Source organism: Bombus impatiens, unplaced genomic scaffold (genome assembly GCF_000188095.3).
Source record: "Bombus impatiens unplaced genomic scaffold, BIMP_2.2 scf_0092, whole genome shotgun sequence".
Classification (NCBI taxonomy): Eukaryota; Metazoa; Arthropoda; class Insecta; order Hymenoptera; family Apidae; genus Bombus; species Bombus impatiens.
Window position 1 is genome coordinate 109642 of NT_176511.1, and position 15871 is coordinate 125512.

General features: G+C 40.7%; 1 protein-coding gene and 1 long non-coding RNA gene across 2 annotated transcripts; one reads left to right on the top strand and one right to left on the bottom strand.

Annotated features, from left to right (window-relative positions):
• The first annotated feature begins 10228 nt into the window (after positions 1-10228).
• LOC117151137 lies at positions 10229-10688 on the top strand. Its single transcript, XR_004460833.1, has 2 exons — positions 10229-10480; positions 10513-10688. It is a non-coding gene; the product is annotated as an uncharacterized LOC117151137 (long non-coding RNA).
• Positions 10689-12711: 2023 nt separating this feature from the next.
• Positions 12712-14412, bottom strand: LOC105682147. Its single transcript, XM_024372708.2, has one exon. It carries the CDS (start codon positions 14246-14248, stop codon positions 13334-13336), a length of 915 nt encoding a protein of 304 aa, XP_024228476.1. The 5' UTR covers positions 14249-14412; the 3' UTR covers positions 12712-13333.
• Positions 14413-15871: the final 1459 nt, after the last annotated feature.

Genomic DNA, 15871 nt, shown 5'->3' on the forward strand with positions numbered 1-15871 from the left:
CGTGTCTAAAAATCGCGTTTCGTAGAAAGTGGAATCAACGGTTGTCCGGCGCCCAGTAACGTAACACGCGAGGAAGCAGAACGGAACGTTCGCTAACGAATACGTTGGAAACAGCCACCTTGGCCAACAGATAAGACAGCGGCCTGTAGCGGTTGTTCGAGCAAAGTCTGTTGAACAGCGAACGCCGCCTCCCTTTTCCTCGACGAAGAGAACGATCCCTGCCCGAAGCGGTCAGCAGGTGCAATTAGATGCTGCAATGAGATAACGATTAATAGCCGCCGCGATGTCATGTAATTATAGTGATCGCGTGGAGCGGCAGTCATAATCACGCGCGGTTCGACGAAAGCCCCTGGAACTTTGGAAGTATGGCCGGGCCACGCGAAAACGCGTATACTTTTGCTAATGTCAGTCATTAGCGGGCTTTTTGCCCGGATTTACTTTGCCATATTTGCGTAGCCAGATTGATCGCGACGGTATCACGTTGCACGTGAAATTGTTTTAGATGCACGAGTTCCCGGTTCATCGATGCCATTTCGCGAGTATTCTCTTTCATACTTTCGCGTGCACCACGGCGATCTCGAAAGTTTATGTTTTCGAGCCTCGAGGAAGTTCGTCGGGGATTGGTCGCGCTGGGAAATATTTAAAGATTGTTTGATGTAGATATTGGTTATCGTTGAGGGATTCGGTTTTATGGCGATCATAAGGGATTGGATTTTATGGAGATCATAAGGGATTCGTTCTTTTTGTTCTCGGGATAAATCGCGGTGATGATGATGGGAATTTTGTGCCGGTTGGCTTGATCGTTGATCTTTGTTGTGGATTTTCTGATTCATTATTGCTATTACAGTCACATTTGTTATTTGAGTCGACATATTTCACTCTGTATTTATCCGTTCATTCGATACTATCATCATGCGTGTAAAGTTTGTAACGATATTTTAAGAGTAATTGTTAATTAAGCAATTACGTCGTTCAGCCAAGAACTTCGTTATCACGCTCCTCTTGCACAGTTATTTACTCATTGTAATAAATGTCTTGTAACTTCTGCGTATATTTCAATTAATATACACTATAAATAATACTTAGTAGTCTTAAACATACGGTTATCGCAGCTTATTAATATAATATAGAATAATTGACTGTTCGAACGCTTTGATGGTCTTTGTGAAATGTATATGCCTGCAATAAGCGTCCTGTAATTTATCGTATACATTTGCAGGTCCGTTTGAAGTTTTACCAACATAATCGCAGTAATCGCGTCTCGTTACAGCGCTAATGAAATTTTAAATACTTTGTATAATATTAGATTGCCCGAAATGTTTCTTTCGTTTTATAAGGAAATAATAGAAGCACAATGTTTTTTGTTTTATATTAGTTTATTGAATTATGCATGGACATAATAATAGAAATAGAACGAGATGGATCATACCTAATTCAATAATATAATTTAATATAAAACAAAAATTGTTCTTCATCTATTATCACCTTATGAAACGAAAGAAACTTTTCGGACAACCTAATATATACAAAAATATATACACAAAAAGCTTCCATGAATGTGCGAATACTTTTGTCGGCCATTCTATTTGGATTTAATTAATTAACGCAAATATGATAATAAGTACGACATAGTGCGCAAATGCTATCTATAGCTATTGTACTTGTATTATTCGAAAGTAATTCCACTGCAAGTAATAACAAGCGTTACAATCGGTATTCCGAACGTACGACATTAGAGAGTAGGAGAAACGCCATTGAATAAGCAGCTAGCCGGTTATTCGGGCCACGTGAAGTACGAAATTGAAATTTCATTTAATTAATGTAATGCGTTTAAAGCACGAACACACACGCGGACGTGAGTGGTCTCGAAGTGAAGCGAACCACGCACGGTGTGTTTATTTGATTTGTGTTACCAGTGGATTTCAATCAATCGACTTTGCATACTCCACGATCGAAACGCTCGTTGCCTGATAGCTTCTTTATCGTTAAAGGACAGTTGCCGATGCGTTACGAAAGGCTCTGTTCGCAAGTTTAATTAATTTCCTATAATTTCCAATAAAATATCTTTTGTTTCGTTTCATGCGTGATTTTTGCGAATTCTTAAATAATAATATTAAATCAGAGAAATTTACAATACATTTTAAAGCGAAATATATCAATTTCTACTTTGATTTTAGTAAGACAACTCGATCATTTCATCATTCGCGATGCTTTGAAAATATCTGCGTAATGATATTAAACGAAGGAAACTTACTATCTTTGGAACGAAATATCGATCATTTTGCATATAATTTTGGATACTCTAAAGGATAATGGTGATATTAAAGAATTTTTTTTCTTTTTTGTTTTCCTGCGAAATGTTAAATTATACGTTATAACGTTGCCATTTGGAAATTGTACAAAGTAATTGTTATTATTATATTCGCCGGTAATAATTTATATTCGTCGATAAAATTCCCTAGATTCATTACTAATTGGATGCTTTAATTCAGATTTATTATAATTAATGTAATGTATCGAATATCTCGACTTTATTAAATGAATAAGAAATACTTCTCCACCTGTTCTATCGGGCGAAGGGACAACGATTATAAAACAAAATGACAATCGCATTTCCACATTCCATTACATTCATTTATTCTGACGATTAACATGTCTATTTAAAATAGGGAATTTTTATAAATAGAATTCCAAGAAATTTGAAGAAAAAGAAGCACTTAACGCGCACAAAGCGGATTGGAGAATCGAAACGTCGATTTCGTTGGTGCAGTTCTTCCCATCTCAGAAAACGAACGCTTACCTTCTTCATTTCTCTTTCCGCCATTTATATTTCAATTCTTCCAGGCATTTCACCGTGGCGTCCTTTTATTTATTGTTCGTACGAAATTCGTTTGAAGGCTGTGGAGCTCTCTGACGGCTGGCGCGCTTTCCATTTCGCCTTTGCCTCCGTCCGCGTTATTGAATTCGGCGCAACGCGTTTCAGGAAAATTTCGTCCGCCATGGAAGCACCATAAGAGCGTGTCGTTCATTCCCGTTCGGTTTTGTTCTTCGTTATTAAACATTCCTGAACTGTTCACGTTCCGCAGATCGCGTCTAACGCGTATTCCTAAACCGACGTCACTAATTTACGGGAAATTAATTAGCAATAATTCAGTTATTGTCTGGAATTCATCGAATCCAGAGCGTTGACTCTCAGGCGAATTTTCTGTCTTGTCTATAATGTCGTTGCGCTTTAGTTTATTAAATAGCTCGATTCACTGTTATGAATGCATAATAATACTACAAAATTTTATTGAGATTATTTGATTAATAAGAAAACGCTTCTTTTAGTAGAAATTTTTTTTTAAGTTTAAAACCATAAATGGACGTTGGAACCTTAATGTATCTTAACGTTTGTACAACTATGTGGCGGAAAGATTGGATTTTGTTTATTAATTTATGTTTGTTTAAAATATTTAGACGATCTGTTACTTGGCGTTTATTGTTAATTTCCTACTTTATGTAGCAAAAGGTTACGAATAGTATGTGATAATTAATTATCTAGTCAGATGAAATATTATAATGCTTGTGATGTTTATTAGAATCTGCTCATTAAAAACGATTTACGAAAGTAATTCTCTATAAATAGAAAATTTACAAAATTGTTCCGGATATTTGCGTTAATGTCATATTGGCAATATTCTTCCAGATTCTTTTTTAATATTTTCACATGTATATCTCACAATGTTTCGAAATTGAAGTTACTTTCTACTGTTCAAACTTGCAAACTCGAAGCGAGTGTTTCACAGTTTTTATCCCGTTGCACCGTGAGCGTAAACGTTTGTGCGATTACCGGCTAACTCGTCGCGGAAATTTTCATGAAAGATTCTGGTTTCATAACATTTTTTGCACCGACCTATCGTGAAAATAAAAAGCTTCCAAACAATGTTTTCGTTTGTTCATGTGTTATGCACCGGGTAAAATTGCAACGATTCAAAGTTTTGTATAATAAAATCGAGAGAATTTTAGTAGAAGAAATAGAGAACAGTAACGTAAATCTTTGACGAATTGTTGAAATTCCTTCTCAGAGCCACAATGTTCAAAAATAGAATTGGATACCGTAAATTCATTGAAAACGTTTGCAAATGAAATATTACATTAATGAATTGTATGGAAACCTCGAATAAAGGCCTGAAATACGTTAAATGCTCTTTACATCTCAATTTGAGATTTCCATTCGATTAATCAAATTACCACGTCGTATTAACACTAAAACCATCGACTACTAAAATATAAAATTTATATCGAAGAAATTAAAGTGCAAGGCATAGAACAAAGTTTCTAATGCGACAAGAAACATAAACTCTTCATATATTTACGTTCGTATATTTTACGAGAACTCATTAAAATCTTTAAAAATGCACATCTGTAAAATTTCTATAAAAAATGATCCAAAATTTATCGTTTCGATCACTCTGATAGTTCAAATGCTAGTTAGAATAACCAAACTATCCGGCGATCCAACGCTAAGATCGACAAGTTCCATATTTCCCTCTTCTAACGCAGAATTATTGCACACGTGGAACGGTGTTGGAAGATGCGAGAAGATGAAGAAGAAACTTTTAAATTGAAACAAATAACCGTGTCCAGGGGTTTCCTGACCGAGGTACCGGATACGGCTCGAGTTTGCCTATGAATTATGACGTGAGCACGTCGACGACGTCGACAGCGGCAGTGTGAGCGTGACGACTGTATCCTGGCCGCGTTTTCTGCGCCGCTTCGAGAACAATGAGCTGGGAAAAGAGTAATGAAACACCCTCGTCCAGCCCTTCCGGGGTTAAAGCAGTATTATCTTTTTCGTGAAAGTGCAGGAAGCAGTCTTCGCGGTTGGCTATTCTTTCCGGTGACGACCTAGAATCTTTTATTTTTCTTTCTTTCTTCTCTTTTTATTCCATCTCTGTGTCGCCTTCTTTTTTCTCCCGCCACTTTCCTGGATTTATCATGAGAAAGGAAGGAGTCGAAGAATTATGGAATCTTCGGCTCGAAGAGAAAACCAACTCCCTGGCGCATCGGTGACTTTCGTACGGGTTAAAGGATTACAAGAATGGATATCCTGGATCGAGGTTATGACGCATTCTCAAGGAATAACTGCTTTTGTGTTTTAGTGGCTGGGAATTTCGTTCATGCACCTGCTGTGGTGAACTAATAATTAGCTGAAGTGGACTTTGGAAACTGACTTGTAGAGGGATTTTGATTACGTATATAGCATGTAACGTATGACACGTTCGAGCGATAAATGTCCGCATTATGAAAGAAAAAATGGGGATGCATGCATGAAAGAAAGATTTGCGGATAAACACTGAGAGAAACTGTTACATCCTATGTAATAATTTATATTTGTAGAATATATTTCTCAAAATTGATCTCGCATATGATGACAGAGTTATTGGATTATTATTTCATTATCTTGCTTCCTATGGGAACTCTGAATTATTTGTCACTCCTAAAGGATAATTCTTAATCCTTTACATTCGCACGCAACAGAACGAATCGATGAGAAAGTTTAGAAGTTAGCACGCGGCGAATCTCGCGCGAAGTCCGGTCGAAACCGGCGTAGTGCGAAAATAGTCGTGATCTCGTAGAAGGTAACGGATCGGTGAGACTTAGTAGGTCGCGGAGAGTTGCATCGATGCGAAAGACGATCCGAAACTCGCATTTAACGGCGAGATTTAGCTGCTTTGTGCCTCGGAGCTTGCTTACAGCTGACCCAGAAATCTCGAACAATGCAATTTCAGAGGTGTAAGGAAACGCGGATTAATAAAACAACTGGGTTAAACCGGCGGCAGTGTTGGCGGACTCGGAATCGAGAAGCTTCACGAGACCAGCATAATTTTCCTTCCTCTCTGTAACGCTTTTCCTCTCATTAAACTGCCTTCTTACTGTCAAACTTGTCATATTGTTTTCTTAAGTGATTTGAGAGAGCCGGAAGGAACAGTGAATTTAAGTTTGGCTATTTAACTTCTGAAGTATTCTTTACATTCTAACTACGTCCCGAAGCATACAATATTTGAATTAGTATTAGCATTATTCTGATTTACGTCTGAATTAAAATACGAGCGCCTTGCTGGAGGATTTTTTTTTTCTTAGTAGCCAATTAAAATGATTATAAGCTACTGTGTAACTTGAAAATTACGTATCCATCTGTCTGTATATGTCTAAAACGTTGTTTGCTACTTCAATTTATACATTAATTTATCACTTTTATTATTTTATCATCAAGCGATTCATTCATAAAAAACATAACTTTCTCTACTCTTATATTAAAGTGGAACACTGTAATCGAATACTAATATTTTCTTTTTCACGTACGCAAATGGAAGTTCAGTTAGTATTATGCAATTTATTAAACTCGAGACTCGCCTTTTACTTCTTCTATTAAAATGAAAACGTGTAATTTCGTACGCGGAGAAAAATCTAATTATAAAATGTTAAAGATCGTATGACCGATTAAACTCAAATTTAGATTCGTCACTTTTATCTTTTAGCATTGATCAATTATAAAAAAAAAAAAGCTCCGTTGCTGCACAGAATATATTTTTTGGAATGAGTTCGAGTTTCTTGTCCAGCAAACGTTATCTCCAGCAGTTTCTCACATTTTCCAACGAATGCAAAGTACGATTTAAATATGAATTGCAGCGTGCGCATCGGTTTTGTTTCGTCATCTATGGCACGCTGGTGTATGCATGACCCCACGAGGCGTGTTACAGAGAAAAGCGGGGACAAATGATGTGAAACGTATTCGGAAAAATTGCATCCTAAGTCGATCAATATTCATTCGCATCGGGGTCTCTCCCATTTCTCGTAACAGCCTGGGGAGCAAGATTTTCATTCAAGGAACGCGTTCCACTCTAACCCATCTTGCTGTGTGCATCTTTTCGAATAAATCGCATGCAGATGAGAAGTCGACAATAACCGTGACGTACAAAGAAACTCGTGTATTCACGATGTCGTTGTGCAGCATCGAAACGTGTCGTTGAAAATGCGAAAAAATTCGTCGGACATTGTTTCCTTTTTGTACTTCTTTTTTCAACTTACGATATATAGCTCGATTCTATGTCAACTTGACTTAATTTTACATATTCAGAGAATTTTTGTGAGAATAGATATTGGATATAAGTCAAGGGTCGTCGAGTTCGAACGATTGTTCGCTAGCGTCTATTACGTTATTTAATTTTGCGTGCGGATGAAATGAATTTTTACAGAGATGTGCTTCATTTATTTCGTAAAACTTACTTCGTAATTCTAACTCGGCGCAATCAAAATAGAATAAATCTTTATAGTTACTTTTTGATTCATGAAATAAATTGTGTAATCAGAGTTATCTTTATTTCTAGTATAGTCTGCATATATTAGGTTGTCTGAAAAGTGTCCTTCTTTTACAGACACGTCTTTTACAATGATGCATCTTTATACAAACATGAAACCTAATCCGTCGAACGTTGTGATCTTTATCTTAATAGAACAAAATGGATCATACGTTATTCGACAAAATAATATAAAACGAAATATGTTGTGCATCCATTATTTTCTTATAAAACGAAAGAATCTTTTCGGATGACCTAATATTATTGAATTCTGTAACAAAACAATAATCTATATGAAAATATTTCTTTACTTTGGATTTTACATCACGTATGCTATATGTTTATAAAATGAACAGCATAACAATGATCGTTAATATTATATAGTTGATAATATATATATTTAGAATAGGATGTCTAAATTTCTTGTCTTTCATAAATGTTTACAGCAGCAGCAATTCTATGAATATTTACATGAACGTCAAATAATTTCCATTACGTTTGACAAGTTGCTTTCCTCTAAGGGTAAATATCCAATGTCCAGTATGCACGGAGAAAATTGCCGTTATTTAACATTCATTGTTCATCCGATTTTCATTACCCACATGTTATATTACCAATAAATCTCCATACAACATCTATTCCTACTACAATGCTACATTCTATATTATCAAACTTTCTATATGCTCTCTACGTGGTTTATTAAAAAATATGTTTCTCAAAATTTCATTGCCTTTAGTTTATGTCTCGTAACCGACTCAATATTGGACAAATGCCTTGAAAAGGAAAAACAATATTTGAGTTCAAGCAGTTTATTTCCTATCTAATCCACCTTCTTTTTCGACAAATCATCAAACTAAATTATCATACTTCCCCTAAAAACAGCTCTAATCTATATCTCAACCGCTCCATTACCCATAGTCACCCCATCACACATCCTAACTTCCCTTCCACCTTCAAGACACTCAAAATTTCGGCCCCTACACCATCCTACGACCCTCGACGGAAACAACGAGTCGAATAACCAAGCTCCTCTGCTCCACCCCATCGGAAAAGTAGCGTCTTGAACGTAGTTACGCCAAATTCAAAGAAAAGTAGACATCAAATCGATCTATCGGCAATAACCTACGGCACCTTATCTCGCGTGTTCCACGCTAAAACGTTTCCCCTTGTTCGAGGTTTGAAAAAGAGATCGCAATATCTCTCTGGTTTCGGTCTCTCGGAATTCTTCGAGGCTCGGGGAATAAGGAAGAAACGTCTGTCTGTCTGTCGGACGGAAGATTTGCCTCTTCAGAATAGGACGCGGTGGAATTCGACGATTCGAGAAACGCGAAGCAGAGGAGGAGAAACGGTCGAATGTAAATCTCGCGGAACAACGCAGGATTCTCTGCTTTATCCCGATCGGGAGTACGGAGGATATCCGGTTTTCGTGGGTCGGCCGATGCTAGGGAACGGCGTAATAAAGTTTGATCGTTGTCTCGTTGCTTTATTGGAATTCGTTTCCACGGCTGGCCACTGTGTCGCCGCCACCGACGTCCGTATGAGCCGCCGCGTCGCGACGCACTTCCGGGGAATTTTTAATTTCGCCGTGGAATGGAATCCATCGACCAGGGCCTCCGCTTTTCCCTTAGGGCAACCTTCGACCAGACGACCTCGGATGGTTCGTCCAATGAACGTGGTTTTCAAGGCTTTCGATTTCTTCGTGTCTTTTCTAGCCAGGAAAGGCGGTCCAGTTCGGTTTGGCAGAATGGAGTGGATAAAAATACTGTGTCGGAATTTCTGGTAATTTGAAATGAAATTAAGAATGGTCATGAATGATTCAGTCGAAGGTTATATATTACGATAATTATTATTTAGAAATATGATGTTTGGTGATCATTATGATTATCAGTTACGTGGATAAAATAAAAGAAATAGAATTTATTATTTATTTCTTTTTCTGCATATGTATACATTAACTATATCGCAAGTATATTTATAAGTAGGCACATTTATCACGTGTATAAATCGAAAATTAGCAACGAGACAAAATGAAAAAGGGATTTCTGTGATTTTTCTTTTAGACAAAAATCGCCGGAGAATTTACTCCTAAAGGAGGGCTGTATTAAGGCAAATTTCCTTCAGAATATGCAATAGGGAGTGGACAGTGCGGAAGCAATCGAGAATTCTATGAATAATAATGCTCCTAGTTGTTTAGTGAAGAACGAAGTAAGTCTCCATTTTATGCGATGACGATTAAGAAAAAAAAAAAAGAAAAAAGAAAAAATAGAAAGGAAGAAAGACAAAAATTAAAAGGCAGAAAAGACCCAAGTTTCCATGAACGATATCCATTTCTTGTCTGAAGTATGCATACTGCTTGCAAACGGTATCCAATTAAGCTTCGTGTTTCTTTTTCTGGCAACGTAATTGTTGCAAGTGCTCGAGAAAAATTAACAACTCCCAACGATCCTTACTTTTACAGTACATGTAACGATTACACCGGGTGTATGGCGTAAAATAAGATTTTATTTGAAGAAAGTATCAGTTTCAAAGATATCGATCGTCTTATATTTTATAAGAATTTATTGTAAGATATTCTTAAAATTCTTATAAAACTTTCCGCTTTTATTTAAGAAATGAATTATATATACTGAAAAAACTTAACGACACTAAACATTTTATTTACTTACGCACGAATTCGAAATACATTATTCTTTTTTAACTACGATAGTTCATTTTATCATAATTATTTCAATGTGGTGAAATGTCGTGATAGGTGCGGAAGGAATACTCAGATGTATTCAGCAATAAATATTTATTAACAGTAATATTCGATGAGTACAATTGGCGCAAGACTCGCGGTTATTAAATTCGGTTCGCGGTTACAAGTTCAAGCTCGGGTTGATATGAGCTACGAGCGCGGACGATGATTGCGCGAGATGTCGAAGGCTTAGATTGATAATTGACTCGGACCATGCAATTGTAACGACCGTTGCGTATCGACTCTGTGTAATAGACTGACTTTCCGTCACGATGATGCTGCGAAGGAAAACTGTGATGGGGTGTGTCTAAGGATGCGAGATCATCGGATTCGTTGAGAAAAGCTTTGGTTCGGAAAGTGAGGGAAATGTACGTCAATGTTTATTGGCTAATTCGTGTTGGTCGTTGGAAAAGGATGCTAGCTGCCCTTGAGACGAAGTTGCTAGCGGGAAGCGTCGTACGTGAGAGAAAGCAGATTTCTCGTGTGTTCCCGTAGTAGGTGGTAGACTTAGAGACTGATAAACAAAGACTGTTTGTCTCTTTGGAAGACCTTAGCTAAAATAAATCCTAAGATTTATAGCGGGTCCTTAGGCTAGCTGAAAATATTCGGTACGAATGTATCGATATCTGGCAATCATCTCGTCCGCAGGAATAGGGTCTTTGTGTCGTGCGTCACGGGTCAGAAACTGTTGAAAAGTTTACTGTCCAGTGCCGCCACAGTACCCCCTTACCAATGATAACGTTTTTTTGTATATTTTTGTGATCGATAGATCTTACGTGCTACTTATTTAAGACCTGCCTGAAAATAATCAGGAAAACGAACTCTCCTGCCCGAGCGCGTGGTATACCGACTTCTTGAGTAACCTTCGCGTTGCTGTGCCCGCTCGGCGTTTTGCGTAGTTGAGGTTTTAAACGGTATAAACATGTCGTGGGTTCTTGCGCTAGTTTCTAATTGTTGTTGTTCAATGTCGTCGGATACAGTAAAAGCGGGTTTCAACCGATCTAGGGAGACTATTACATTTTTATTATTTATTTTAATGGTAAGGTCCGTATAACCTGGTAAGGTCCGTCGTAGGGTGGTTGTAAAGGGCCTCCGCTCGCGTCATGGCGTATAAATACGTATGGTGATGTTTCGAGCTCGCGGAACACGAAGGTTTTCTTCTCGCCGTGTCGCGTAATCGGGTGAGGACTGATTTTCTCTATTCGCTCCTTTAAACGGTTCGCGAATTCCGAGTTGGCCTGTTGCTTCGTTGGTACGAAGAATTCTGTCGGCAATCGTATGCCAGTACCGTAAACCATTTCGACTACCGTTGCGTTCAGGTCCTCCTTGATAGCGGTTCTTATGCCTAATAAAGCAATTGGTAGGACTTCTACCCAGTTGCTCGTATTGTGACATTTTATTGCTGCTTTTAATTGTCGATGTAGGCGCTCTACCATTCCGTTGGACGCAGGGTGATAGGCTGTTGTGTGTAAATGCTTAATGCCGAGCAACCGGCATAGTTCATTGAATAGGTTTGATTCGGACTGGCGTCTTTGATCAGTCGTTATTTTTGAAGGTACGCCGAAACGAGCTATCCATGTAGAGAAGAGGGCCGAGGCAACGGTTGTTGCTACATTGTGAAGTTTCTGCCTTCTAAGGCGTGTCGAAAATGTTTGACTGCGGTGCATATTGCGAGTAGTTGGCAATCGTACGCGCTATATTTTTGCTGAGCGGGGGTCAAAGATTCCGTTGCGAACCCTAGCGGTTGCAATTCGTTATTCGCGCGTTGTTGTAATACTGCCCCCATTGCGTAGTCGGACGCGTCTACCGTGAGGCTGATCGGCGCACCTGGTATCCGATGCGCCAGCATCGTGGCGTCCGCGAGAGCACGTTGCGATTCGCGAAAGCTGTTTTCCGACTGTTCCAACCATTCGATGGGCGCGTTGTCCTTTTTCGCGCCTTTTAACAGGTCGTTGAGTGGCTTAAGTGTTTTTGCGGCCCCCGGTATGAAACGTCGGTAGAAGTTTATCATACCGAGGTACCTACGTAGTTGCTTGGCGTTCGCGGGCTTCGACAATTTTACAATCGCTTCGACATGTTCGGGCGGCGGCTTAATTCCGTCGGGGTTTACCGAGTATCCGAGGAATGTGATTTCGTGCAAGCCGAATTCGGGGTTCGCCAAATTCGCATTTCGTGGGGTTTATCACAACGCCGTAATTATTGAGACGGTTGAGCAAGATTTTCAGATGTTCGCGATGTTGGTTTTCGTCGTCCGAGGCTATGAGAAAATCATCGATGTACGCATAGACGATATCGAGCCCATGTGTGATTTCGTCGACGAACCGCTGACATGTTTGTGTGGCGTTCCGAAGTCCAAACATCATATTTGTTGCTTCGAGAAGTCCGATAGGCGTTGTTATCGCGGTTTTTTCAATGTCCTCGGACGCAATCGGAATTTGGTGGTAAGCGCGGACTAGATCGATTTTTGAAAAGATTCGCTTACCATGCAGATGTTGCGCGAAGTCTTCGATATGTGGCGGTGAGTACCTGTCGGGTACGGTGCGGGCGTTCAACGCACGGTAGTCGCCACATGGTCGCAGGTTTCCGTCCTTTTTCGGCACTACGTGCAGGGGTGATGCCCACGGGCTTTTCGATGGTCGCATTACGCCTTGCTCAATCATATGTTCAAATTCCGCCTTTACCTGCTTAAGTCGATCAGGTGCGAGACGGCGTGGTTTGTTGTAGACTGATGGACCGGGTGTGGTTTTGATGTGGTGTACCACACCGTGTCGAATCCTCTCTCTTCCGAAAATCGGTGGGCGGATGAGGTCCGGGAATTCTGCCAAGAGTTGGTGGTATGGTTATTCGCCGATGATGGTCTTAACGGACACTTCGTCTGTCGTGGCGGTGTATCCCCTTGATGACATTTGGGTTGTCGTGTCGATGAGCCTTTTGTTTCGCGGGTCCACGAGCAACCCGTAGTGACTTAAACAATCCATGCCGATGATGGGCGTTTTGACGTGGGCTACTGTAAAGTCCCACTTGAATGCTTTGCGCAGGGACAGGTTTAGGTTGATCGCGATGGTGCCGTATGTTGTGATTCGTGTGCCGTTGGCCGCGAACAGCTCGTACTCGCTTCTGTTCACGTGTCCGTGTAGCTTGTTGCGCGGGTATACGCAGACATCGGCGTCGGTGTCGATGAGGTAGGAGATCCGCGAGTTCTTGTCTGTTACGAATATGCGGCGAAACGCCAAACCGTCGTCGTTTGCCGCTTTTACGGACGGCTGGTCCCGTTTCCCGAATTCCACGAGCAAGGGAGTGTGCACTTTCTCGCGCTTTCTCGGAACTGTGCGTGATAGTAACACAGCCCGTCTTGCCGCGGCGGATCGCGAGGACGCGAACGGCGGCGGAATTGTGTACGCGAGCGTGATTGTGATCTTGCCCGACGGTGTTCATTGCTTCTTAGCTCGGCTACTTGCGATCGCATCTCGCTCATTTGGGCGTCCATTCGCGCTAACCGCTCGGTGACCATGTTGACGACGGCTGCCATGGCGTCGCCTATTCCGCTGTTCTGGCCAGGTAGGAGGGTTATCGTAGGAAGTCGGCCTACGCTGGCCGCGGCGATCTGCCCTGATTCCGGGGTGGCTTCGTAAATGTTATCGGCAATTTGTATGCGGGATTCCGGATCGTTGTTCTGTACAGATTCGTCTATGCCCTGTAGGGAGGCTAGGATGCTCCGTATGCGCGGTGGAAGTCGACCTTCCCAGACGATGAGGATGACATCGTCTGCTAACGAGTTGGTGGCTAGGTTTCTTAGGTGCCGATAGAATTGGGATGGCGTTCTATCACCCATTTGTTCCTTCTCGATTACTTGTTGGAGTCTCTTGGCGTCCAACTCTCCCAATCTTTTGATGAGCTCCTTTTTGACGAACTCGTAACGTCCGGTCGCCGGTGGGGCTTTCAATACGTCTCGGATTAATCTCACGTGCGACTTGTCGAGATGTGCAACAGCGACGAGGTATTTTTCCTTATCGCCCGTGATCCGGGCAGCTTCAAATTGCACTTCCAGCACCGCGAACCACAAGTCAACATCGTCAGGCCAGAACGGTGGCACGCGGAGGAATGCATTTATCGAGTTTACGTTGTTCCTGCCGATCGTCGTACGTTCGGAATTGGCGGTATTAGTCATTTCGGACTGTCTCAAATTCGCGGTGTTTAACGTCTCACGAGCACTATCACGGTCACCTCTTTCACTGAAAATCACGTCGGGGCCACCAATTTGAGGTGGGATGTCGTGATAGGTGCGGAAGGAAAACTCAGATTTACTCAACGATAAATGTTTATTCACTGTAATGTCAATGAGTACACTTGGCACAGGACTCGCGATTATATTCGGTTCGCGAATGCGCGGTTGTAAGTTAGAGCTTGGATAGCTATGATTCGAGATGCGCTACGAGTGCGGACAATGATTGCATGAGATGTCGAGAGCTTAGGTAATTATTCGACTCGAACCGTGTAAGTATAACGATCGTGGTATGTTGACTCGCTGTAATAGACTGACTTTTTTGTCGCGATGCTATTGCGGAGGAAGACTGCATTGGGATGTGTCTAAGGATGCGAAGGCATCGGATTCGTTGAGAAAAGCTTTGGTTCGGAAAGTGAGGGAAATGTACGTTAATGTTTATTGGCTAATTCGTGTTGGTCGTTGGAAAAGGATGCTAGCTGCCCTTGAGAGGGTGTTGCTAGCGGGAAGCATCGTATGTGAGAGATAGCAGATTTCTCGTGTGTCCCCGTGGTAGGTGGTCAACTTCGAGACTGATAAACAAAGACTGTTTGTCTCTTTGGAGGACCTTAGCTAAAATAAATCCTACGATTTATAGCGGGTTCTTAGACTAGCTGAAAATATTCCGTAGGAATGTATCGACATCTGGCAATCATCTTGTCCGTTGGAATAGGGTCTTTGTGTCGTGCGCCACGGGACAAAAACTGTTGGAAAGTTTACTGTCGAGTGCCGCCACACCAACGATTTCAAAAGTTGATGAACATTGTTTCGATAGTTTAAATGTTTCTAATCAATTATACATATATTAAAACAGTATCCCTTATTTCAATAAAAAATCGTATTTACTTAACATTATCGGGGAATTCTTACTTAGCTCTCATAACGTGAATCAAATGTACTATAAAAAATGTATGTGCCGTAGATGAAAGAACATCGGGATTTCTCGTCTGGAATGTTGAGAAAAACCCCAATACCCTAGTCCAGACTTTTACTATAGCTAAGTAAACTTAAGTAACTATTTATAGTCTATAGTTAACTTAAGTAATAAAAATAAGAAATAGTTTTAATGTTCCAATCTGGCTTTATGACGATGGGTTCGGGCTCGAAGTGACATAGCGGGTCACTGGACGTGGCCACGGTCACGGGAGGAACGTGTACCTGACACAGGTATGGAGTGATTATATGGCTCTCCTTAAAAACAAAGATTGACCCGAGAAGTAGGGTCAGGAATATATAAGGGCAGTTTCATTTGGATTACGAGTTAGTTAGTTAGTTAGTTAGTCGTTGGGCGAATTGCTGATTGAGCTATCGAGAAAGTTATCCGAATCGTGTACTACGTTGGCACTCGTCATCCCGTGGATCGTGGATTCGTTATCGAACCTGAATTCGTTGTCACCATCATCTCGACCATCTTATCGCCGCTATTACTCATAGTCTCTTGTAGTGTCCACATTTGTACCAATAAACATTAGCTACATCCGCGATGGTAAAGCAAGTAAAGGTTCATCGCATGCCCCCCCCCCCCCCCCC